Raw genomic sequence first — 24,255 nt, forward strand, 5'->3', positions numbered from 1 at the left:
CGTAGTGAAACAATTCAAGATCTGGGTGTCTAATTCGACTCAAATCTAAAGTATCGCTCTCGTGTAGACAGACAATTTGTTACTGTTACGAAAACGCTAGGAGTGATCAGTCGTATAACGAGTGATTTCTTGCAGCCTTTTGTATCTATCACAATCTTTAAAGGATAACTGCAAAAAAAGAAGTGTTTTTAAACATCCTAATTGGGACAAGCATGTCACAAAACAAATCTTCCGCGAAATTTTTTTCTGTTTAATTATTACGTTACAGGACGTAATTTAGTCGGAGTGACAACCTCTCCAAATTTGAAACTCCCGCTCTTTTAACCCGTGCGGAGAAGAGGTACGCCCTGCCCCCCGCTCTTGGATTTTCTCCTTTATTGACTTGGCTGCGGAGTTGAACGGTTGAACGACATACGCAGCGTCTCGACCCAATGTGCGTCTTGTGTGCACCACAGCCTTTTGTATATTCTGTGTTCTTTGCAACTATAGTCGGCGACAGGTAAAGAACGAAGTGGAAGCTCCTGCCACCCCTTTCCACTTCAGCGGAGCGAACGGTGGATAGGAGGTCGTCTCTTCTCCAGCGTTCACTCTACTAAAGTGGAAAAAGGTGGGAGGACTTCCACTTCGACAGAACCAACGTTACTAGAGTCACCGTCTATAGTAACGTTGGTTCTGTGCGGACTGCGCTCAAAATGGACCCTGAATTGAAGCGTCAGCTTCTTGGCCATTCGAGCAACTGGGTCTCCGGCCATACCAAGATACGCCGCTGAAGACGGCTGCCGGAAACGAAGATGGCGCACCGCCTGAGCCTGCCGAGCGTTCGGCGCGCACGGTAGGAAAAGCGTCGGGACCGCCGCATGTCTCAGTCGCAAACGTTGGTGCACCCGGTGCTAATCTCAAAGATCTCCGGAGCAAAAGGACGGGAACATACCTGGACACGTTTGTCGCTTCGCGAACGCCCGATTGCCTCCTACCAAATAACATTCAGCTTGTCATCTTTCGGGGCGACATGGCTGCTGGAAGACTCGCTATCGTGATCACTAATCTGGGAGAAGTTTACAGAGCAATGGCACCGCTTTACAGGACCTGACATCTCCAAAAAGTCGGTATTTGCACGCGCGTGCAGAAAAAAAAAAAAAAAAAAAAAGAGGCACGCTGAGAAAGCAACGAAAATGCGCTAAAGAAGGAAAAAAAAATGAAGGTAACAAACCGCGCTATGAAAGCGAAATCCCTGCGTCGCTTCCTATTACTAACACGTGCTACAGCTGCTAAACACACTACTTCATTTCAGGAAGTCTTACTCAAGCACCTGGGTCTAGAGGAAACACTGCTTACTCGGGCGAAACGACTAGTCGAGGTAGGCTAGACAGGCGGGAGCAGAGACAGCGGTGTCCATGCTTTTGCTTTTTATGGTATTCATCCAAACGGAAGTGTCCGTCTTGCAAACATTTTGTAAAGTATAATATTAACTCTCATTACATGGCTTATTCTTTAAACGTCAAAATATGCTGCTCAAAAGGAAATTACAATACATCACAAAGGTTTAAAAATCAAGATCTAAGTTGTCAATCATCATCTTAGCCAATGAGAAGAGTTGCCATCGCACGTCACTCCGTGACGTATAACAGCCGCTCCGGGATGTATAATAGCAACTTTGTGGCACGCGATTTAAAAGGAACGAAATAGCCGCAAACTAAAATCAGTCTCGCGAAGTAAATATTGCTGTAAAATGTTTTCTTTTTCGCGGAAAAATTGTTTTGTGACATGCTTGTTCTAATTAGGCGGTTTAAAAATACTGTTTTTTTTTTTGCATTAACCCTTTAAATTTGTGGTCTGGAACTGGATGCGAAATTAAATGAAGCTTTATTTGATCGCATTCAAAGGAAATTCGCCTACATTCTTAACTACCGCTGTATGGGATCTGAAGAAACTACGACCCGATCGACGTGATGGTAACGGTTTATCAGGATGACAACATGGCGCATGTCCCGCGCGTGACCCCGTTGCCAGTTCCTCGTCGTCCCGTGTCCATTCCCCAACATCCTCCCACCCAACAAAGTCAAACCGACGGTTTCGTCGGAATTTCTAGACGGTAAAGAAGTTGAACGGATTTTCTTCTCTTCACGCGACTTCCGAGCCGAATAGTTCAGGCACGCACTTTCCCATCTGGAAAGTTCTTGTCGACGACGGCCAGATATCAAAGTGTTCTTGGGTGATGGTTGTTCCTGAGAAACGCAACATCTCTCACTTGAATGCCGATTAAGTTAGATGAGCCAACCGTGTTTGCAAATTGCAACTCCAATCTGAAATATTTCACATTACACGTTCTTCGCCGCTGGCTCCGTGTGAGCATTCGCTGCTCGGGAACGGGAGTAGAACATTTCTGCCACTTTCTGGTTATCGTGGGTGGAACTTCGAGCCCGTGATCAGATGACGACCCGTGGTCCGAGCTACCACGGCGACGCTTTTCCATTGCATTACCTGATATTTTCATCAAAGGCTGTTCAAAAAGAGCACTTAAATTGAGCCCCGCTTCGTCACTCACAAAGTCCTGGTAGCGGTAACCGTTGCTCTCGCAGAGCGTTCGCACGAGATGTCTAAGGGTTTCGGTAGAGATTTTGTAACGAAGTAGTCCACTTGGCTTTTGCACACTCTCTTCTATGAGGCCACGAAGAACTTAACCAACTGCGTCACCATCTTTCGATTTGCTGAGCCATTCAGCTGTTCTTTCTTTGATGCAAACGTCTTCGAAGGTGATCTCATAATCCGTCCGGGTCGGTCCCGTTTACGAAATTTCTTGCAGTCGACGCTGACCCCTTTGCCCTCCTGAACCTCAGGGAAAACGCTTATGAGGCTGGTCGGTTTCAGAATGTTCCCCCGTGCTTCAACAGCACCAGTGGGAGTCTCTTTATCCCCCTCCCTATCATTGCTCATGACGTTCAAGTCAGGGATTCCACTGTCCTCCTTAAAGTCACTGGTACTCAGCTCGCGCTGGCAACCGACAGGCTCCGGTACTAGCTGAGCGCCAGCTGCTTCCCGGTCATGTTTGAAACCAGATTTCCTGCTATTTCTGGGTCTATTGCAACGTGTCAGTGCTGTAGGCGCCCATTTTAGAGCCTCCGGTTCGTCGTATTCCAAATCACCGTCTTTCCGAACTCCTTTCTCGGGCACCAGTTCACCCTTGATGCTTGACTGCTTGGGCTCTGGCACATCCTCCTCAGGAACCGGTGGGTATTTTTCTCCCGTAGCTGCTGAGAAGGCTGGTTGCTTTGATGTCGAGTCATTACCTGCATAACAGTTGCTTGGTCCCAGCCCACTTCCGGAAATGGTCGTACTGGACCTTAAAGTGTCCAACCAAATATTGTTTCTACTGCTGTTAAATCTCCGTCAAGTCTCTTGATGGACCCAGTGACAGCTTTCCAGTAATTATCCGCTCCGATGAGTATATCACTGTCAATGTCTCTCTTGAGCCCCGAGCGTGAAAGATCGGCGAATTGCAGCGTGCACGTTTGAGCTGTCCTGCAGAGACTTACAGGGAACGCGGAAGAGCGGCAGATGGCAGGAACTTCCAGAGCCTCGATTCGTACACGTCTCCGATCGTATTGGCTTTGGAGCCATACCTCTACCTTCCTGAGTTTACTCGCATTACCAACGGAAGTATTGCCGAAGAGTGTAATGCTCGAATCCTCTTTTCCTAGAACCTTACAAGACAGCTGGTTGACTAGCCTGGTCCTCACAAACGTCCGCTGGCTCCCTCCATTCAGTAAGCACCGGAATAGGCGGCGCTTAGTCCCCCTCCTGCCCAAATTGTGGCAGTTTGCAGAAGGCCTGTTTCGACGCTGTTAGACACCGCCCTCGTTACTGACACTTCCGAAGTGCCTGGCTCTGACGACGAATGAGGACTGTCTTTGGTGGGTTTGAGGTCAGGATCGCAGAGACAAGTCATGTGTCTCCCTTGGCAGCTGGCGCAGCGGAGAAATCTGGCATTGCGACAATATCGTGCCTGGTGATATCTTTTGCAGCACGTGAAACATCGGCCGTCTCTCTTCAGTATTTCTTTTTTCTCACTGATGGAACGCACGTTGCATTGGTCGTACGAGTGGTCACGTGCACCGCAAAAAAAGCATTCGGCGTTTTGAGCGTCCGTCCTTGCAACTAAAACTGCTGCCGATGGAGTGATGTTTGCTTTGCATACCTGGTTTGATGAGTCCTCCTTTTGGGCCTTTGATAGATTGGGTTCATTGGGCTTTATTTCAAGGACGCGCTCTCGGCTCTCTACCTCGGACTTCAGAAAATTCAAAAACGTTTGCAGGCTACCGGTGCTATCCGCGATATCGGTGGCTCTTTGCTGGCAGTAGCGGAGGACAAGATCGTCAGGAAGTCTCTTCTTCATGGCAGCATGTAGCAGCACACTGTACTCTTCCGCCTTTACGCCAAGTGCTTCCAGGCTGCGGACATTTATCGTGATATCATCATACAGCCGTCTCAGAGCCGTGACGTCGCTCGACGTGGTAACATTTTTTTTAAATTCAAGAGTCGCGTCATGTGGTCGTCAATTATCGCCGGGGTCTGGCCGAACCTGTTCTTCAAGAGATTCACAGCTATGTTATAGTTGTTCCCCGTAATAGACAATCCCCGTATGCTGTCTTCCGCCTTTCCGAATAGATAGCTCGTCAAATATCTAAATTTATCAATTGAAGCAAGGTCGGGGTTGTTTTGTATAGCCCCTTCAAATTGATCCCAGAAAGGTTTCCAGTTATGGAGATCTCCTTCGAACTTTCGGATCTCTAATCTTGGAAGTTTGATTGCTATCGTTCTTGACCTTAAATGACCGTGGTCCCGATCCTGTAGTCTTTCCACAGCGTTCGATACGATGTTAGGCGTGCGCAGGGCATCCAGCTTGAGCGTGGCTCTTGTCCGTGAACGGTAGATCGACACCTGATAAGCCTCGCTTTCCATCTTTTCTTCAAGGTGATCGATATCAACCCCATCTTCAATCTCGCCGTCAACTGCCTTCAATGCTGCTTCCTTCAGTTCGAGGATATTCAAGTTTTCTGTGAGCTCACCAGCGGTTGCGTCCGACGAATCCAATCGAGCTTGCAACTCGTTGGTGGCTCTCGTCACCGCTGACCGGATGACGGCTCGTTTCCTCCGCAGTCGGTCCATTCTCTGAAGGCGAGTTGTTGTCCGGGTTCCGTGTCTGTCAGATGGGCAGCTGTCACTCGTTTTGTCGGGCGTCTCCTAGATCCCGGGTTTCGGCACCAGATGTATGGGATCTGAAGAAACTACGACCCGATCGACGTGATGGTAACGGTTTATCAGAATGACAACATGGCCCATGTCCCGCGCCTGACCCCGTTGCCCACTTCCTCGTCGTCCCCTGTCCATTCCCCAACAACCGCTACTTGCGAAGCGAGCCATACAGTCATTCCTGTGCATGTATACTACAACATCGAATGTTTGTATCACCACAGGCTTTTCGCTGATATTTTATTTCTCTTCAAATGTTTACACGCCGAGATTGATTCTCCTGATATTTTCTCCTCTATTTCGTTGCGTCTGCCCCACTAAAGCACTGTGTCTGGTGCGCATTTTACCCCCTGGGTTAAATATGCTGGTCTTTGTCACCCAAATACAGTGACTTTGCCGAAAAACTAAACATATTCAACGACAGCATTTCCGGTCTTCATTAGGGCGCGTAATTAAGGCTATTGTAACGCAATTAATGGTGCTCTTCCTTTAATTTTTTACCTATGTTTTTTTTCCTGGAGCAAATCGGTGAACATGTGCGTCTGTTGACTGATTGGATGTGTTTTTATTTGTATTAATGTTTGTCTTCGCTTATTTTGTCTTATTTTCTCTTCGAGCCGCTTTTTGTGCCTCTTTTCGCCTTAATTTCGCTCTCTCGTTTATTCTTTGTCTCAGTGTTTTCCTCGTGTTTCAACAAAAAGGCTGCTGGCTGTTCTTGAACACGCAATAAACATTATTATTATTATTATTATTATTATTATTATTATTATAAGTAATAGTAGTAGTAGTAGCAGTAGTAATATTATAATTATTCTATTAGTTTGCGCGACCTCGGAAAACTGCCAGCATTGAGTTTTTCTAGTGTCACGCAATATTTAAAATGAAGGCGTTCAAGAACAGTCAAATTCCTTAATCAGTCATAAATACGGAATGAAAAGGTGGATACTTTGAGTTGTTAATAAAAACACAATTTATTTATCAAGTAGAATAATATATATAATAAAAATCAGATTGTCAGGTGAAAGTTGACAAAAGAAGCTTCACATGCAAAACATATTTGTATGTCATTTAGGCGAACTTTTCATAGTCATCTTGATTAATATAAGAAGTCAAAGCACCGCACAAATGTATTTAAAATCCAAGTGTTTTGACCTCTCTGGAGCTTTATTAGTTAGATCTCTCGAGTCAGCTTCCATGTGCAGGGGCGTGGACAAACAGTTTTTAAAAGTTTCTTCGCATTCTTGCATTTGAAGTCCACATCATATAGCTTGTATACCTCAAGATTGTTCTTGCTGGTGATAACTGAAACGCAAAAAAATATGCAAGTTAGTTTGATTTTTTATGTCTTTACACTGATTACAAAGCAACACCTAGAGTTAAACATTTCTATTTATCCAACAAGATCACTATGCTTCTGATTTTTCTTCAGTTAAAGTGGGACAGCCCTGAATATCAGAAAAACTTCTAGGGCTCCCAGTTAATATTTCGGATATTGTTCACTTCTTAATATGTATTAAGCTGTTATAGTTTAATTGCAAGAGTGCTGAGCATGATATCTCCTCTGACCCAGGAATTTTGGCATCCATTTATTCGTTTATTTTGCAGCCTGATTCGTTCTCGCCTTGAGTTTGCGAGCGTTGTGTAGACTTCTCTGAAAGCAACTGATGGTTTGAAAATTGAAAAGGTACAAAATAACTTAATTTGAATTGTATACGACCGATTTTTTGAGCGAAACTATTTTATTGTTATGCTTTTTTATCACTTTGATTTGACTCTGTGCAACAAAGAAACGACCTGCTGGTTGTTTTTGAGCACGTGAAAATATAGATTATTATTAGTAGTAGTAGCACTAGTAGTATTGTTATTATTAGTAGTAAAAGTATTTTATACTTGAGAATCTAAGCTTACAAACCTTATACGTTCTTACAGTTGCGCGAAAGAGTTTAACACTGCTTAATTCGTTCATTCATTCATTTCACTCATTTGTTTATTTTCCGTGCTAGCGAATGGCGAGTAGCTTAATGACGCAAAGAGTCAAAAGGAGCAAACACCAGAAATCTGCGGCACGTGCAACAGCTAATATCTATGATGGGGGAAAAGAAACTAGGTAACAGTTAAATATTAGCTTTTGACCGCCTAAAGTGTTGAACACTTCAGTCGAAAATGTCGATGCTAGTTGTACTGAACGTGTTATAAACATGTTGGATGCGGTTCATGGGACTGGAAATGTTGATTTTTATACTGAGAAAGTGGGATTTACCCTCAAAATCACTCACGGTACTACTTAATATTATTGAAGACTAAATTAAAAGAACTCCTAGATTTAACGTGCCTCAAATTTGCAGCAGGCACTAATTTTTGTTTTAATCTTGTTTTCAGGAGAAAACGTGCCCAACCACCCGCATGCGAACGTCTCTCAGTGCCATTTGACAAAATTTGTGTTTATCTGATTTTACACATTTTGTATATCTTAAACGTATACTTGAATCTTTGATTTACTCATCATAATTTTATCGCGTTTTCTGTCTGTGTGTTGTGCACGTCGTATAGTAACGACCTGCCTCATATGAATAGTTCGGTCATTTTGTGGCAGGAATAAAAAGTATTAATTGTTATTATCATAATAATCATTATTATTTTCTGTCTGCTATAAATCAGTGCTTTCAAAATGAAAATTTAATGACCGCACTTGAAGCAGCTGAAGCCTATAGTCGGCGGCAGGTTAATAATTAAGTAGAATCTCTGCTCCAGCGGAAACTTTCTGCTATTATAAAACTTCGTCGCACGCGCAGCTATAGTCTCGTGGAAGGCAACAAGCGCGTGTTAGAGGCGGATTCTATGAATTCTTTCTAATGACGGAACGCTGCCTATAGACAAACGTGCAGATTCAGCCAGTAGTCTTGAAACTAAATTGAGTATGTCGCGTATTGTTCTGTTTCTGCTAATGAGGGATTTTGTGACCTTCAATAGGTATTCGTTTTATGCAGTTAAAGTCCATGTGGACCGGGTTATGCTATCCAAACATTGAAACTTTGCCTGTCAGTGGCATCGCTTGTAAACATCTTTTGTTAAAAAAAAAAACGGTGAGAATAAAAAAAAAAAATAGCTGCGCAAAAATTATATATACATTCCTTCATACTATTTTGGTTAGTAGCTCAGCCATGCCCATTGATATGCGAAGCCAATTTTGAGGTAATATCACAGACTGTGTAGAAAAAGTAAAAAATGGCGTACCTATTTGCAGCATGACGCAATAATTAGAAATACTATTATGCTTCCAGCACAATCGCGTTACAATTCCCGACATATTAATCCTCAGACGCATTTTCATCTGGCACCTCATAATGAAATTAGTATTTTCTTGAGAAAGCTTAATTCAAATCTCAGGCGAAAAATTACTTTGTGATTCTGGAAAAAAAATGTAACTGGAGATTTAAGTTACAATTATGACTTCCTGTGAGCAGCGGGTCACGCTTTTATACCAATTTTTTTTTCTTTTTGGGGGGCTATTAGTGCTACCACCACTCGTCGTTCCTTGTAATATCGCTCCTGATATTCGCACTGCATGGAGAACAGTCAGATCTCCCGCCCTAACAAAAATATAATTTTGTTTACCCTTTTTTTCCGTTTTTATACATACATATCACATGTTAACTAGTATCACACTTACCAATCTTCAAATACAGCGCCTCGCCGTTGAATGGTTTAAGAACAATCACGTCTTCCTGAACAGCTGAAATTAAGCAATTAGGGGCATTAAATTTGTCAAATATTAGCAGCTCATCCTTTCTTTAAACCTTTTTCTTGCTCTACATTTAGTGTGGATGTCATCCGAATTTGCACTTAGTTTGTTTTATTCATCGATCTACAAATCTGTGTTCAGTTGTTGTTGTTGTTGTTGTTGTTTTTTTTTGCCCTTTTACGGTTAGAACATCCTCGTAGATATATTTGTCTCCGTTCACAAATGTCACCTCAAAATCAAATTTCAGTCAGTTCAAACATTGGATTCATAGTACCTGTCTGAAATTCGGTAAATATTGCAAATTTTGTTACGCATGCCTCGATGAGCTTGCCATGTTATTGTGAAAATCCCGTTCACCTTATAAAAAATTATGTAAAGGTGTTTTTGGTAGGCTGACAGGCCAGGCAGAGATGGTGATGAACTCAGCCGAAAGCAATATATTCAGGGAGTGAGCTGTCGCTCCGCAAGTGCCAGTCGGTGCTCACCACAGCCCAAGCAAGTTGGCACTCAAGAGGAATGCGAAGCTTATCACCACACATACCTTCTCTTAGAAAAAGGCATACTCACCTAGTGAAGGGATACGTAAAAAGACGAGTGTGGCTCGTTGAAAATACAAACACTTTAACCAGCTCATTTTAGAGAGCTTTAGACCATAGATGTCTAATGTAAATACGTACTTCGGTAGTGCGAGCTTGGCGGTTTTTAAAGACCCTAAAGCGTAACCGGATTAGGTCATTCCTGCGCATTGTGTCCGCAATATATTGTAACCCATGGTCAAGGGGCCAAACTGGCTTTGAAACGTTGGGTTTTCAAATCTTAGATGGTCACAGTCTTCCTTTTCTATTTTAATTGTTCCTAACCGCGTATAGACGTCCAACGAAAGGTTCACTTTCAAGATATTCTCTAGTGATTTTACTCACTTGAAGTTTCAAGTTTTCCGACACCGCTTGCTGCGTCATAATGGGTCGTAAGGTTGCCCCTAGAAAAATGTAATTTATTCTTTAGTCAACGTATGGCAATGTTTTATGTTCAAGCAACAAATCAGCACTTGAAGGCAAATTGTTCTACGTTTCTTATTCGAACAAATATACTCATTGGATATACTGAAATCCATTTAGAGAAACATTAGAACGCCAGGTGAATACATCTATCAAGCAGTTTGAAAAGCTATTTAAACCTATTAACGCCGCACCAAATCTAAAAGGAGTGTACAAAATTTAATTGAGACCAAACTTTGTTGTTTTGCATTTGGTCTAAATAAGAATGCATTGATAAAATTTTATATAGGGATTTTCTGATTCATGGATAGTACAGCAAGAACAGGTTTTCGTAAACAGCCCCCCCCCCCCCCCCCCCCCCGTAGCTAAACTCTCAGCATTGACGACGTCGTTATTACTTTCGCCTTCTAAAGAAATCCGGATCTTCTAGGAAGTTGTAGAGTAAGTTACGTACCACAGCGCTAAACTATTTACAAAAACTTCCTAATGTCTCACTTTTCTTGCGTCCAAATGCCCGTGAACATTTTGTCCGTGTTTAGATATTCTAGGCTACAAAACACTTAATAATTATGGTATTAATATTAATATATTTCAAACTTCGCAGTGGTAAACACACGTTCCACACTTGCTTTACCACCACAGATAATGTTGTCGTCATTTTGGGGAGTGTACGTGGCTAGCCATAGTTATGAATTTTAACAAAGCTGCATTTTTGTTTTGAAACTTATTCTGACGTTGTTTAGTTCGAGCTCAGCGTGTGATTTGGCTGTGCAATACAAGTATTTTTTAATAGCGCAGTGTATTGTTACAGTGATCTGAGCCAATTTATTATTAAAGCTTTTCTTCCAAAAACAAGAATTCACGTTCCAGTGTGACGCACGTTTCAACATTTTATTCTTGTGGTTTTAACTTTAATAAAAATATATCGAGAGAGATGCTATTAGGGGTACTGATTAAGCCGTAGGAAGCAACACCAGTCACCTGCTGAATGTGTTGATCGATATTGTTTTGTTATTCTTTCCTTGCCTTCTCTAATGACAAGTCCGAAATACGTACCGAGTGTAGGAGTTAGGCGTTCCATTTACCGCGGTCCACGTGGTGCCAACTGCGTCTGTAGTGCTTGGATCGGTCCCGTCCCAGAGAATGGTGTAGTTGACGGAACCCGGTGAATCAATGCTGTTGCCACTTTGGTAGCACTGATATGTGAGAATTGGCCTTGATTCCATATCCTTGAAATGCAACAATATATCATTTAAAAATAGGCTCCCGTGCTCCAGACTTAGCGGTTGCTCCTTACATATGACAGAGTTTGTGCTTCAGAATTTTGTTGGGTAGGTAAACAACTGTTTGAAAATATTTATCGAGAAAATAAATTCGTGCCTTTTGGGCCAGCGGTACTTCAATTCTTCCTTTAAACATTTAACAAAACGCTAATTATCGGGGCATATCTATCAGGTATTCACTGCTCAGTGAATCTCTGCTAATATGCCATCTTTGTCATCGCCGAAGACATAGGCACACAGTTCACTCAGCTTCTATAAGCAGAACATTTCTTCACTTCACACGTCACAAAAACTCCATTGTATCATGGTAGTCATACGACTTCCAAAGTGAAACTTGCAACCCAAATCATTAGTTGCTTTTGGCAGGGTTTCAAAATATTCATTCTATTGGATTTTCTACTTGCTCACAAATTAAAAGAAGTTGCAAAAACATATGATTTTTTTAGTTTAATTTAAAGACGACTATATAACCCCCATATCACTTTGTTATAAAATAAATGTTGTGTTTCTGTAGGCATCTTATGTAAACGAGGTCTTGGATGTACGAAAATAGGTAGACAACATATTATTTCAGTATTCAAGATGCAATTCAACGCTTTTAACGCGATAGCGAGCTCGTGTCGCAGAACAGTCAGCGTCAGTTACGTGACACGAAACTCCTGATTGGTCGATAGGGTCATGATGTCACATGACGTCGCACGGGAATTTCAAACAACCCATAAAGGCTCACGTGAAGCGTGACGTTACGCAGGAATGACAGTGTTTAAAAGTGACATGTAACGCGAATTAAAGGTCGCTTCATGGCTCAAATTATTTTACTTTATAAAGTTATTCATATGTCGTCAAGAAAATGCTTCAAGAATTTTGGGCGGGATTCGAACCCACGACCTTTTGGATGGGAGCCAGAGGTGCGACAAGATCACGCAAGGCACGCTTATCCCATTCCACTCATTCTGCACGCAGCTACGTTTCTTATTTAAAAAATGCCTTCACATACCTCTTGAAACATGAATGATTCAGCACCCGCGTAATCAAGCGCGCATCGTCAAAATATGTTCTAATTAAATAAATGCGCTCATACCTAGCAGAAAGTTGGAATAACTGAAGTAGATATTATTTCAGACGCAACTGCTTCTATAAAAAGTGGCTTGAAACTAATACCTCGAGTATCCTTCGACTGCAGTGAGTATGAGTTACCTCTGGTATTGAGTTAGTTTTAATTAAGTGTAAGATCTGTTGAAACTTCTGTTGAAACGTGCTGAATAATGAACTATGTAAAAAGCAGTTTCGTTTAAACTTCATAGCTTAAGGCTGCGGTCCCACGGCAGCCATCTTGAACAAGGCGTTAGTTCAACCAATAGATGGCGACACGCACCCGTGGGGTGGCCGAAACATTGGTTCACAGTGGGATGGCTCGAGCACCATCACGTTCCCCTCGTGGCCTTGCTCGCGCCGCTGCCAGCTGTGCTCAGCTAGCTCAAGTAGCGTGGCCCAGCAAACGGATGTATGCGAGAATGTCAGGCTGGGTATAAATTGTTGTCTGATATAGGGAGATGCGGTCGGCGGTTGTAACGTGCTTTCGCAATAAATGTTACCAAGAAGGAATCAAATGTTGATTGACGTGTCAATATTCTATTAATGAAAATTTCCTCTGCAGGAATGCACGCTCAGTAGACTCAACCTGTGGAAGCGGACGTCGAGTAAACTGCTTCGCGATTTACGGTACTTACCTCACCATTTTAATGAGGACTAAAATAACATCACGAAATATTGTGTTTCACGGGGTCCAGAAGATGTTGTAAAGGTTGTTACATTATAGTTCCCGGAAAACAAACGCCGTTGCAATATTTTTCGAAGTACCGACACACATTATGTTGTAAGTACAGCTTAGGGAAACCATCAGAAGAAATAGGAAGACGTTTATTTGCAATGAAGACGCTATGAATGAACGGCGTTTAGCGACGGCAAGTTATGAGCGTTCGGGAATTTATAAGTTGACGTGATTGCTAACCATGGACATGCGGACAATGAGGACCAGTTTTGTCGGGAGATGGTGTTGTGGTGATGACCGGATATCGGACGACTCATGGCAGACGAACAAGGAAGTTTCTTCTCAGCGATTGGTAAGTGTCCAGTTTCAAGCACAACACGTGGCTACCGACGTTGTCGACGTTTCGAACACTTACCGCTTTCGACAAAAGTCCTGGCACCTGGGCTAACTTTGTGGAAAGACTCGAACAGTAACTGAAAACGATCCACTATTCAGTCGGTGTGTGGCGAAACGTATCCACATCTGCGGAGTCATGTACGATGCGTACTCTAAGTGGCCGGAAGTTTACACGATGTCTGCCACGACGTCCAAACACGTCATTGACCTTCTACGGTCTCTTTTACCTACTTTTGCCCTACCGAAAATACTTTTTTCTGATAACGCGCCAAATCTTGCTTCAAATAAAATAAACAAGTTTTTGAAGAAAAGAAAAACAGCATCAGGCATCACATTAGTGCACCATACCATCCTGCAACTAACGGGCAAGCAGAACAGATGGTGTGCGAAACGAAAAAATCCCTTTTGAAGCTTACGGAAGAAGCAGTTCAGTGAAGAATCGCCAGGTTCTTGTTCCGGCAGCACGCGTCGGTCTCATCTTACACGGAAAAAAAACCGCCGAAGCAATATTCGGCGGAAGAATAGCCACACCCCTCGATCTCATGATACTATCGCTTACGAACAAAGATCGAGAGATACCCACATCGGGAGTAATGGCAGTTTATTCGGTCGGACAACTCGCCTACGTGAGGAATTTCAGCGGAAGTCTGGCCTTCCATGTAAAACTTGAGTAGAAAAGGCTCTATGTTGGTTGACCAGGAGGTGTCATCTCTCTGAATAGGTTGGATATCAATGCCCTTAGGTGTAAATATAACTAAATCACAAACCTTTCTTTGTGTATTGTGTAACTGCCCTTGTATTTGATAGTAGAGGCTACGGTGGTGATCTGGACCTTTCACACCATGCTCCTTTTTCTTATTTTTCGCCTCATACTCCTTTGTGGTTTAAGTACGCTTCAAGAATCTTTCGGAACGGGGACACTTTACGTCAACGAGGCCATTTGTTCCAAGTAGTCAATCAGGGAATGCTGCTAGAAATCCGTCCCTCATATTAACGAATAAGCCGCACTTCTGCACAGTGCAGTTTTCCTGTTCCACGTACAGTTGTAAAGCAACATCCTCATTGATTCTACCATATACTGTTGCGGGTGAAGAAAGTCTTTGGGTACACGATACTTGAAACAAGTCTGGCACTGTACGTTGTGGTTCAACACCCATTAATGTCGTCGTCCTTATAGAGCCTCATCATTTAATCATTACCTCGTCACCTCATATTGCTCTTCATCAACAGTAAGTACAATAGGCTACCGCCACATTACAATCCAAGAATTGAAAAATTAAGTCGTTCAGTCCTTCAACCAGTTTATAATTTATATAATGTTATTACGTTACATTACCTCGAGACGATCGACGTCCATCGTCGATCTTCAAATACTTATACCTGTATATAAATTAGACGCACAAGGGGGGTTGGTTGCCGAGTGCATGATCTAGCGCACACCAGCTCGGAGCACTGGGAGCGAAAGCTCGCGCTGCAGAACCCACCCCGCCCCTGCCCGTTTCGATCTGGAAGAGCATCGTACCGGCGTGCGGTCGTGCATCACTACTGCGTGGCGCACGTTAAAGACCCCAGGTTTTCGGTTGTACCGCACTGGCTAAATTGCTCATCTACAGCTGAGACACCAGACGCCCACTAAGGCAGACTAACTTCCGGCTGAATAAACATACACACAACAATTTGCAATTAGACGCATAATAACAAAGAACACAGTGTGCCGCCTCTTTTCTTTGGATACCTTTTTTTCTAAACCAGCGCAAGCTCGTGCGTTCTCTCTTTTGAGACGGTTAGAATGGTCGCGTATAAAACCCGCGTTTCTCCTACCCGCCCGCTTCCTCCTCTTATTATGTGTATTTGGTTATTACTAAATAAGCTATAATAATTGTGTATTATTCATATTTACTTTCAGTTTCAGTCAGGGAAAAGGAGTTTCGCGGCAACTAGAGCCAATAAATGAGCTGCGCTTAGAGTATCGGCACTCTCTTCCCCGACAGTGTTGTGAACGCCGCCATTTTGGTGCTTGTGCAGAGCAGGCGCAACTGCCGATCGTCATGATTCAAAAGTGAGACATCGTCAGCATTAGATTCGGTGTTAGGAAGCTCATGTAATGTTGCTTTGCTTTGTCGCAAACTGTTTAAAGTGGGGGACGGAAAAGCGTTTCTTGTGATTTCAGGTAAAGCTTCAAATAACTGGCAACCATAATTTTAAGCCATACTAAGGCCAAGCGTGGCTACTCTGAAGCGTAGCTTATTTAATAACACTACTCATGCTCTTGTTCAAGAGGCTTGTAATACCTAGGGTGCCTCAATGTCCTTCTGTTTAGGGTGATGCCACCCTCTGTAGTACCCGATGCCGACAGCACGCGCTCAAGGGGAAAATACAAAGAAATCGACGAAAACAAAATGTCGCCATAGCACAATCAGCGCCACGAGCGCGTGCAGGGACACGCTCTTTCACGCGCTTCTCAACAAAAAATAAAAATAAAAGAGGGGGACAAAATGGCCAGATGTCGTGCTCCACCCTAAGCAAAGGGCACATGAAGTGCTCCACCCAGTAATACCTGGAGGGGCCATATCGTAAGCCCCGTGGATTCCACAAGCCACTACCTTTTGACACCTGCCTCTTCATTGTTCCCGCTTGTGCCAGTAAATTAGCTACGGTTCAGAGTAACGACACTTGGCCATATTGTGGCTTAAAATCATGGTTGCCAGTTATATGAAGCTTTATCTAAAATCACAGGAAACGCTTTTCCCTCCCTCACAAATGTTTAAACAACCCGCGACAGAGCATTGCAATATTGCATCAGCTTCCTAGCACCGCATCTAATGCTGAGGAAGTCGTACTTTTAGATCACGATGATCGGCAGTTGCGTTTGCTCTGAGCAAGACCCAAAATGGCGGCGCCCAAAACAAAGCTCATTTAGTGACTCTAGGCATAAAGTGAACTCGGGTGTATTCTTTTCCTCTTCGTCTTCATTGTTTATTGATTTCAATCATATCGAATAATGAACACATTATATCACGCTACGCTTGTGTAAATATTGGTCTTAGATTTATTAGCCTGACCCAGTACTTAAACCATTCAGTTATCGATAGCAAATCTTCCAATATATTTTTTAAATGTGAGGGTAAAAAGACACGGAGATTGATGATGATACAGACGCCAACGCCGCCCTCGGAAATTTTTTGAACATTAGAAATCAGCAGTTTGTCTGCCATCCGCCAGGTAGCGCAACAAAACACCCAAACAGTTTTTAATTGTTTTTAAACTTAGCTAACCTCTACACCTATTAAGAAACCAAAGCAATATCATTGTGAAAATTTAATACATCGCAATGTATATCTATTCCAAACTATAAATGTTATTAAATGCCAATAAATCTGTTTGATGTCCAAAACAGATATGCGTCAAAAACAGGTAAGTTTGAAGGGCTCCTGGAGCGTTATGACTTTGAAAATGAAAAAAAGCCATCGTCCACCTCTTGGGCAACCATTGTAGCTCTAAATGTTATAAAAGATTTTACCATAGTTTAATTATTTCTTCAGCGGCATTTGAACTACCATGACACGAAGCACAAAAAAGTGCTACGTTTGATATAAAATATCTAAACAAAAAAAAATGTACACAACATTAAATTTTTTTCTGCATATTACCAATTATAAGCACTACATCTGTAGCTAATTTCATTGCCCTAGCTCTTGTCATTAAAAACATATTTGTGCGGAAAAATGTCAATTTTAGGGCAATATTTGGAGGGATGAAAAAAACAAAGTAGTGCAAATATAAAAAAAGTGGATCGTTAGATTCTGCTCCGACATCATCTTAACAAAACTGATATATTGGAACCGTGCTATCTTTAATGGATCGTTCATAAAACATGAACTAGCGGAGCAAGTGAGGGTCCGCGCCATCATATTCACAACGCTACAAATGCGCATGAACAGTAAAAACCAACACATAAATAATATCAAATGAAAGAGGATTGCATTGCCTTTCAAATGACATCAATCCCAAAAAACAGTATTTAAAAGGAGATGAGTAATGGCCTGCCGAAAAGTACCTAAACTGCCACATTCAGTGGGACCGTGGCCTTAAGCATTTCTCTTATTTTTCTAAGAAAAAAAAATGCGATTTGCACGATTCACAGATTTTTTCTGCAGGTTCCAAACATTTATAACAAGAACCGATTCTTTGATTAAAATTATTTTAGTAACCATATTAAACTCTACTTTGGTCGCAAACAGAGTGCGGACGCTTTTGGCTATTATGTTGTCCTTTTCGTCACGCCTTCAAAGTCCTCTCTGAAATACGAATCTTGTTTTAATTATTTCGCGTGCACGTTTGGTGCAATTCACTATTCCCATGTATGTCAGTCATAATAATTGCGTCAGTCTCCTCAGTACACCGGTGGATTCTGTCATACATTTTGGCATTACTAAACAAATAAAAGAAGCAATACCTACATCGTAAAATTGCTTTGTCGGGTTGCTTGGGGTCTTTGATTCACTTTGATGAATTATACACGTCGAAGAGACGAACATCAGCACCATTAGTGAGGTCTTTGCTTGCATGGTTGAAGCAGTCCTGTAAAATTCATGGGTTCTACATTCTACGTTTTACATTTTTATCCTCTTTGTCCGAGGATTTTTTTTTTTTTTCAGACGCAAGACAAAACAGGTTTTCCCGCACATTAGAGGCTAACTTTTCAATCTAAGCATAAATACATTTTATTCTACATTTTGTCTGATAAACTACTCGCCAAACGACTGTAGTTTCACGACAACGTGAAACTACAGTTGGGACCGGAGTGCAAGTACCTAATAAAACTCAAAGTTTTGAAAAACTTTGACAGAAATGTCACGATCTACTAGATCTTGTTATATAAAACAAAATATGAATCCAATTCAAGATTCAACGTGTATAGACGTAAGGCAGAAAAAAAAAACTCGGCAGCATGGTGCTTTTTATAATCAGTTGACAAGAGTGTTTTCTACTGCTGAGCTTTGCAGTATCTACCGTAAGTCACCTGGTGCTCTAATAAATCATTTCCTTTAAACGTTATATATTATGCCAGTACGTTGGAGCTGTGATATAAGTGCCCACACTCCACCTGACTGGTTGTAATGAAAGAATGAGGCTAATTTATCTGCAGCTGAGGTTGATCACCTAATTATGCAGCCACATTTTTGTACATATTAAACCTGTTCAAGGTAGGTTGAACGATTTTTTTACATATATATACGCAAACTACTTAGAATGAGGAGACCTTGCTATTTTCATATGTTACGTCTTAATGCAGCCGTTTTGCTGGTAGACGATAGCGAGATAATGAAGCATAAAACAAAGCTTTCTCAATGCCGCCTGCGTATGACTTAGTTGCAGGGCAGTGAAGCGACGAATAAAATAAAAAGGTTTGCAGAAATACTACTTTCCTTCGACTATGGTGCATAAAATACTACGGGTATATCATGATACATCATATTTAATTATCGTCCCCTGAAGGTGCCGAGGTTGCAGCGTTCAGAGAGTTTACTCAAATTTTCCAGCGTGAGCACTCTCTACATCATCAGGAAAATCATTATTGCGTTAATTATCTAAATCCCTATATAACAAGAATAGATACCCAATTTGTCTTTAGAAGCTTTAAGCAAAAAAAAAAAACAAAAAAAACTCGCAAAGAAATCATTATCTTTACACCTTTTCCTTATGCCAAACCATTGGTGGGTGCTAGATTCCTTTGAGTCCTCGTTCGCTGTAATCATTCCGTAAGAAGTGAGTTTGTGAACTTTTATGCAATCTGTGCCACAGTAATGAAGTGTACATTTCCTGTGCATTGGCTCGGATCAATATTGGCCTCTATTAAGCACGGGTTCACATATTTAATGAATTATATAGGAGGATTCATTAACATTCTAATACATTTTTTTCCGAACGTCACAGTTCTCTCCAAGGTAGGATGCATATCAATATATATGAAAATATCCTTTTTGCATTGTTTATAAATGTATTAAAATTACTTTATTAGTCTCATCGGTTGGCAATTACTTGTAGAGGTTTAAAAACGCTGAAAATACACAGGTACCTAGACGAGGGAACATAAACGCAAGTCGCACTCGCAAGGCCTTGTTGAGAGTGCGCCTTGTTTGTCTTCCCTCTTCTCGGTTCTTATGTATTTTCGTCGCTTTTAAACCTTAAAGTAAAACCAACTAGCCCAAATAAAGACCATGTTTCAGTTCTTTACTAATTAGAGAGTATACAAGAAACTGTTTCAGTACCTATATTCAGAGGATTGTATCTTTATGAAAGTATTTAAATAACTAAAAGTAAATGGAACAAAGGAGGATATCAAATGTTACCTATAATAACTTTCATCACAAAAAAATTATCACTTTGAAATATTTGTTCATTCTAAGTAACCAAATTTCCAAGCCAAGCGTTTCCACAGCAAAACCTGAGTGTTCTATACATATCTGTTTTTTTAGAATGAGTGTGTATGATGGGTATTTAAAATAAACATATTCAGCTTTGACTACAAATGAACGGTAAATGCGCAATTTCTTACCCGTCTCTTCTTACCTCGACTTGTAAATCTGCAGGTGTCCAAGAATGTCTGTGTATACGGCTCAACATGCCTTCTTTCTATATACCAAGCTGTGTTCTAAACCAACCAATGAGAGCCTTTGGTGATGTCAAATAAGAATGACGTAGGATTTTGTACGGTAATACGCAGTACCTGCTGAAAACAGAGCAAGGACACCAGATGGCTAATGTTTTGGCTTATTTGGTAGATTACCGCCATATCAAAACACGTGCCGGAAGTTTCAATTTCGGAATGAAATACTTCAAAAACATCAGAGCACCTGGCAAAAAAATGTTCATTTAAAAAATAGCAGCGAAAATTCCACGTGCCAATTAATTTTCCATAGCGATGGTAAAATAAACTTTATATAATTTATACGTTTTCTGAGCACTACATTTTATTCTCCAACGGTTCACCATCATAACAACCTAACAACTGAACTCAACTTACTAAAGCAGAAGGAAATCGGTAGCGTCACACCTACCGAACCTCAGCTTACTACAGCTCTAAACGAACTTTCGCAGCTGAAAACTTGTTGTGACGACGCGGAGGGCAGATCCCGTCGTAACAACCTTCTATTTTTTGGCGCCACTGACACCGATAGGGAAACGTGGACCCAGTCCGAGGGCTTGGTAACCGGCCTGTGTTCCAGAAACCTAGGCCTGAATATCGAATCAAGCAAAATTGAAAGAGCGCACCACTTAGGAGCGTTCAATCCGCAGAAATGTCGCCCTATAATTGTGAAGTTTTCATAATTTAAGGATAAAGAGGGCACTCTTTCGTCGGCATTTAAGCTCAAAGGGACATGTGTAGCCATCAGTGAAGATTTTCCCATTTTTGTCCGACTTGCGCGCAGTCACCTTCTTGATTTTGCCAAGCCTAAAGGCACGACTTATAAGCTGTTTTTAGATAATAAGTGTTATGTATATGACGCCGCTCTTGGTGCCGTGAAAGAAAAAAGTGTATAGCAATGCCAGCGTTCATTTGGTTTTCGTCACCTAATCAACCTGCAAAACGCCGTGATATCTGTAACAAACCTTATCATTCCATTTTATTTACTAACATTACAAGCTTGATACCAAAAAGGGATGATGTGATTTCCTTGGTTGAGGCATGCAACGCAGATTTCCTTGTGCTTAGCGAGACGTGGCTAAGCCCCGATATATCCGATACTGAACTTTTTCCTTTGTGTCGAAACTTTCGTGTGTATAGGTATGATAGATCCGCTAGGAGGGGGGGGAGGTGTGCTTTTAGCTAGAAAAAATCAAATTTCGTCCCGGGTTATACCGATTTTTACCGACTTTGAAGTTGTATGTGTGTACGTCGCTACGACACCCCCCTTAATAGTGGCTGTGTGCTATAAACCGCCAGATAGTGATAAAGAATTTGTTAACAAGCTATATAAGTGCCTTTATAAAATCACAACTAAATACCGTAACGCCTTTGTTACTCTCTTTGGTGATTTCAATTACTCTAACATTGACTGGTCTGCCCTCTCTTCTAGTTGCGCATTGTCTAAAGAATTTATAAACTTTTGTTTAGATTTCAACTTTTCAAATGTTATCACTCAGCCTACTAGGATTACTAATCACTGTAGCAGTATACTCGACTTATGCTCAAGCCAAGACCCCTCACTCTTCAGTAACATCACATACTTACTCGGCATTAGTGACCATCTCGTCATCGATTTAACTCTCTCTCTCTCTGCTCCTCGTAGATTACATTACTGCAAAATTATTCGCAATTACGCGAGAGCTGATTACGCATCAATCAACTCGAACCTCGAAGATTTTTATCATACTTTCTCAGTTAACTTCTGGGAAAGAACGGTTAATGAAAACTGGACTCTATTCAAAGATAAAAAAAATCTACGTAATCGAACGCTTTATTCCACTGACCCGTATTATATCTGATAACACTAACCCTTGGTACAATAAAACAATTAATAGTCAATCCAATAGGAAAAAAAGACTCTATAAGCGGACTAAGGCTGTCAAGACTACGGCTTCTTGGAACGCCTACTACGAATGCGCTAGGGCTCATAAATCAACAATAAATCACGCCAAAACCAAATTCTATAGTTATCGACCTCCCCAACATAATAACCACGAAACCAAAAAGAAACCAAAGAAGTTTTGGAAAATAATCAATCCGGCACTTTCACTTCCTTTGCAATTTGTAGATGACGACGGACTTCCGCTTTCTGATAAACACGGCACTCTTGCTATTCACAATTTCCTCTGCTCCATCTTTACCTAAGGAGGACTTACTAAATATTCCCGACTCGTGCCAATCCACTCACCCTCTCATGGATCCTATCGTAATTGACCGTACTGGAGTACTTAAGGCTAAACTAAAAGTGTCCTCCAGCTCCGGAGATGACCAAATTAACTCTAAGGTATTAATAAACACTTAACACATTTCTTCCACTTTCCTCTGCGACATATTTTCTCAATCTCTTAAACTCTCTGAAATACCATCAGATTGGAACGTTGCTAGCGTCATACCCGTTCATAAAACAGGCGATCGCCAACAAATCAGCAACTATCGTCTTATCTCGCTCACCAGCGTTTCATACAAACTCTTGGAGCAAATTCTCTATTCCAACATAATAAACTTTCTAGACCCTCATAACCTCCTTTTCAAGCACCATCACGGATTTCGCAAGTCCTACTCATGCGAAACTCAGCTAACAACATTTCTAACTGACGTTTACTCAAATTTCGATCCCAATGTTCAAACTGACGCCATCTTCATTGACTTCTCCAAAGCGTTTGACAGGGTCTCTCATCAACGTCTTTTAACGAAACTAAGAAATATTAATCTTCACCCCTCAGTAGTCAATTGGATTTCTGAATTCCTTACTAATCGCACACAGTGCACTTCTATTAACAATATAAAATCTACCACAAGCACAGTAGCGTCTGGCGTCTTTCAGGGAAGCGTTCCTGGCCCCCTTCTTTTTTTTAATTTAAATTAATAATCTCCACCATAGCAACACTTCTGAAGTACGTTTGTTCGCCGATGACTGTGTCATATATAGACCCATTCATTCACGCCACTATCAGCTAACCTTGCAAAACGATCTCCAACTTATAATTCAGTGGTGTCATAAATGGCAAAATGGCTTTAAACTATAATAAATGTAAATCGCTACCTTTTTCCCGCAGTTCACATGTTCTATCCTCCTCTTACCACCTTTCTGGCCTCCCAGTAACTGCTTGTTCATCGTATATATATATAGGAATTCATCTGACATCTGACCTGTCATGGACCACTCATATAACAACTGTCATCGCCGATGCTAACCGCCCTCTTGGATTTCTTCGCCGTAACCTCAGACAAGCTACATCCCCCGTAAAACAACTAGCTTATACTACATTGGTCAGAACTAAACTAGAATTCGCTTCTTCCATGTGGTCACCGTGGCAGGCATACCTAACTGACAACCTGGAATCCGTTCAGAGCAGGGCCCTCCGTTTTATTTATTCCGACTATTTCCCTTACGCAAGCATATCAGGACTTCGCCAATCAGCTAACCTTGACACTCTTTCTCACCGCCGCAGGGTGTCTCGTCTTTCTCTTCTTCATCGAATCTTTTATTACGACACTCATCTCTGACAAAGTTTGTTATCCCCTCCTTACCGCATTTTCCCTCGTCTCGACCATTCTTGTAAACTCCGTCCAATTTCATCGTCAACCGCCACTCACCAAATGTATACTTTACCATTGGCTATTGACGACTGGAACTCACTGCCTGACGTAATTTGTTTCCTTATCTGATACTAAGAAATTTTCTGCAGCCATTAGCTTATTTTTTCTAACCCATAACTAGATTACAGCGTGTTTTTGTAGATAAATAGTTTTGTTACTTGTTTTTTTTTAAGTGTTCACTTTCTCGTATAATGCCCTCTGGGCCTTAAAGGAATAATAAATGATGATGATGATGATAGCTTCGTGACCTTGATTACAAGAAGAAATAGCATCCTAAAATATTAAAACAAAACAAAAATGCGAATTCTGGCAGAGGTGGTGGTGAATATTGAGGTTACAGGCCGACGTTGCATTCTTAAATATAGGTAAATGTATTCGTAAATGATTGAATTGAACCTTTCTACACTATGCTAATTAACACTTAATTTTATCTTTCAAACCAAAAAGACATTCCACAATCAATTGGGGACCGTCCTCCGTTTTATATTTGTTTAAATGTCCCGCAAATAGCGTTAGCCTTCAAT

The 24,255-nt window shown here is 41.4% G+C and overlaps 1 protein-coding gene across 1 annotated transcript; it reads right to left on the bottom strand.

Moving 5' to 3' along the window:
• Positions 1-6,338: 6,338 nt before the first annotated feature.
• LOC8042308 lies at positions 6,339-18,011 on the bottom strand. The gene is made up of 5 exons (XM_029969589.4): positions 17,901-18,011; positions 11,047-11,219; positions 9,913-9,971; positions 8,921-8,983; positions 6,339-6,552 (listed from the first exon to the last, which is right to left on the bottom strand). Exons 1-5 carry the CDS (start codon positions 18,006-18,008, stop codon positions 6,422-6,424), a joined length of 534 nt encoding a protein of 177 aa, XP_029825449.2. The 5' UTR covers positions 18,009-18,011; the 3' UTR covers positions 6,339-6,421.
• Between the last annotated feature and the right edge of the window lie 6,244 nt (positions 18,012-24,255).

Source organism: Ixodes scapularis, unplaced genomic scaffold, assembly GCF_016920785.2.
Source record: "Ixodes scapularis isolate PalLabHiFi unplaced genomic scaffold, ASM1692078v2 PGA_scaffold0__279_contigs__length_252992795, whole genome shotgun sequence".
NCBI classification, from domain to species: Eukaryota; Metazoa; Arthropoda; class Arachnida; order Ixodida; family Ixodidae; genus Ixodes; species Ixodes scapularis.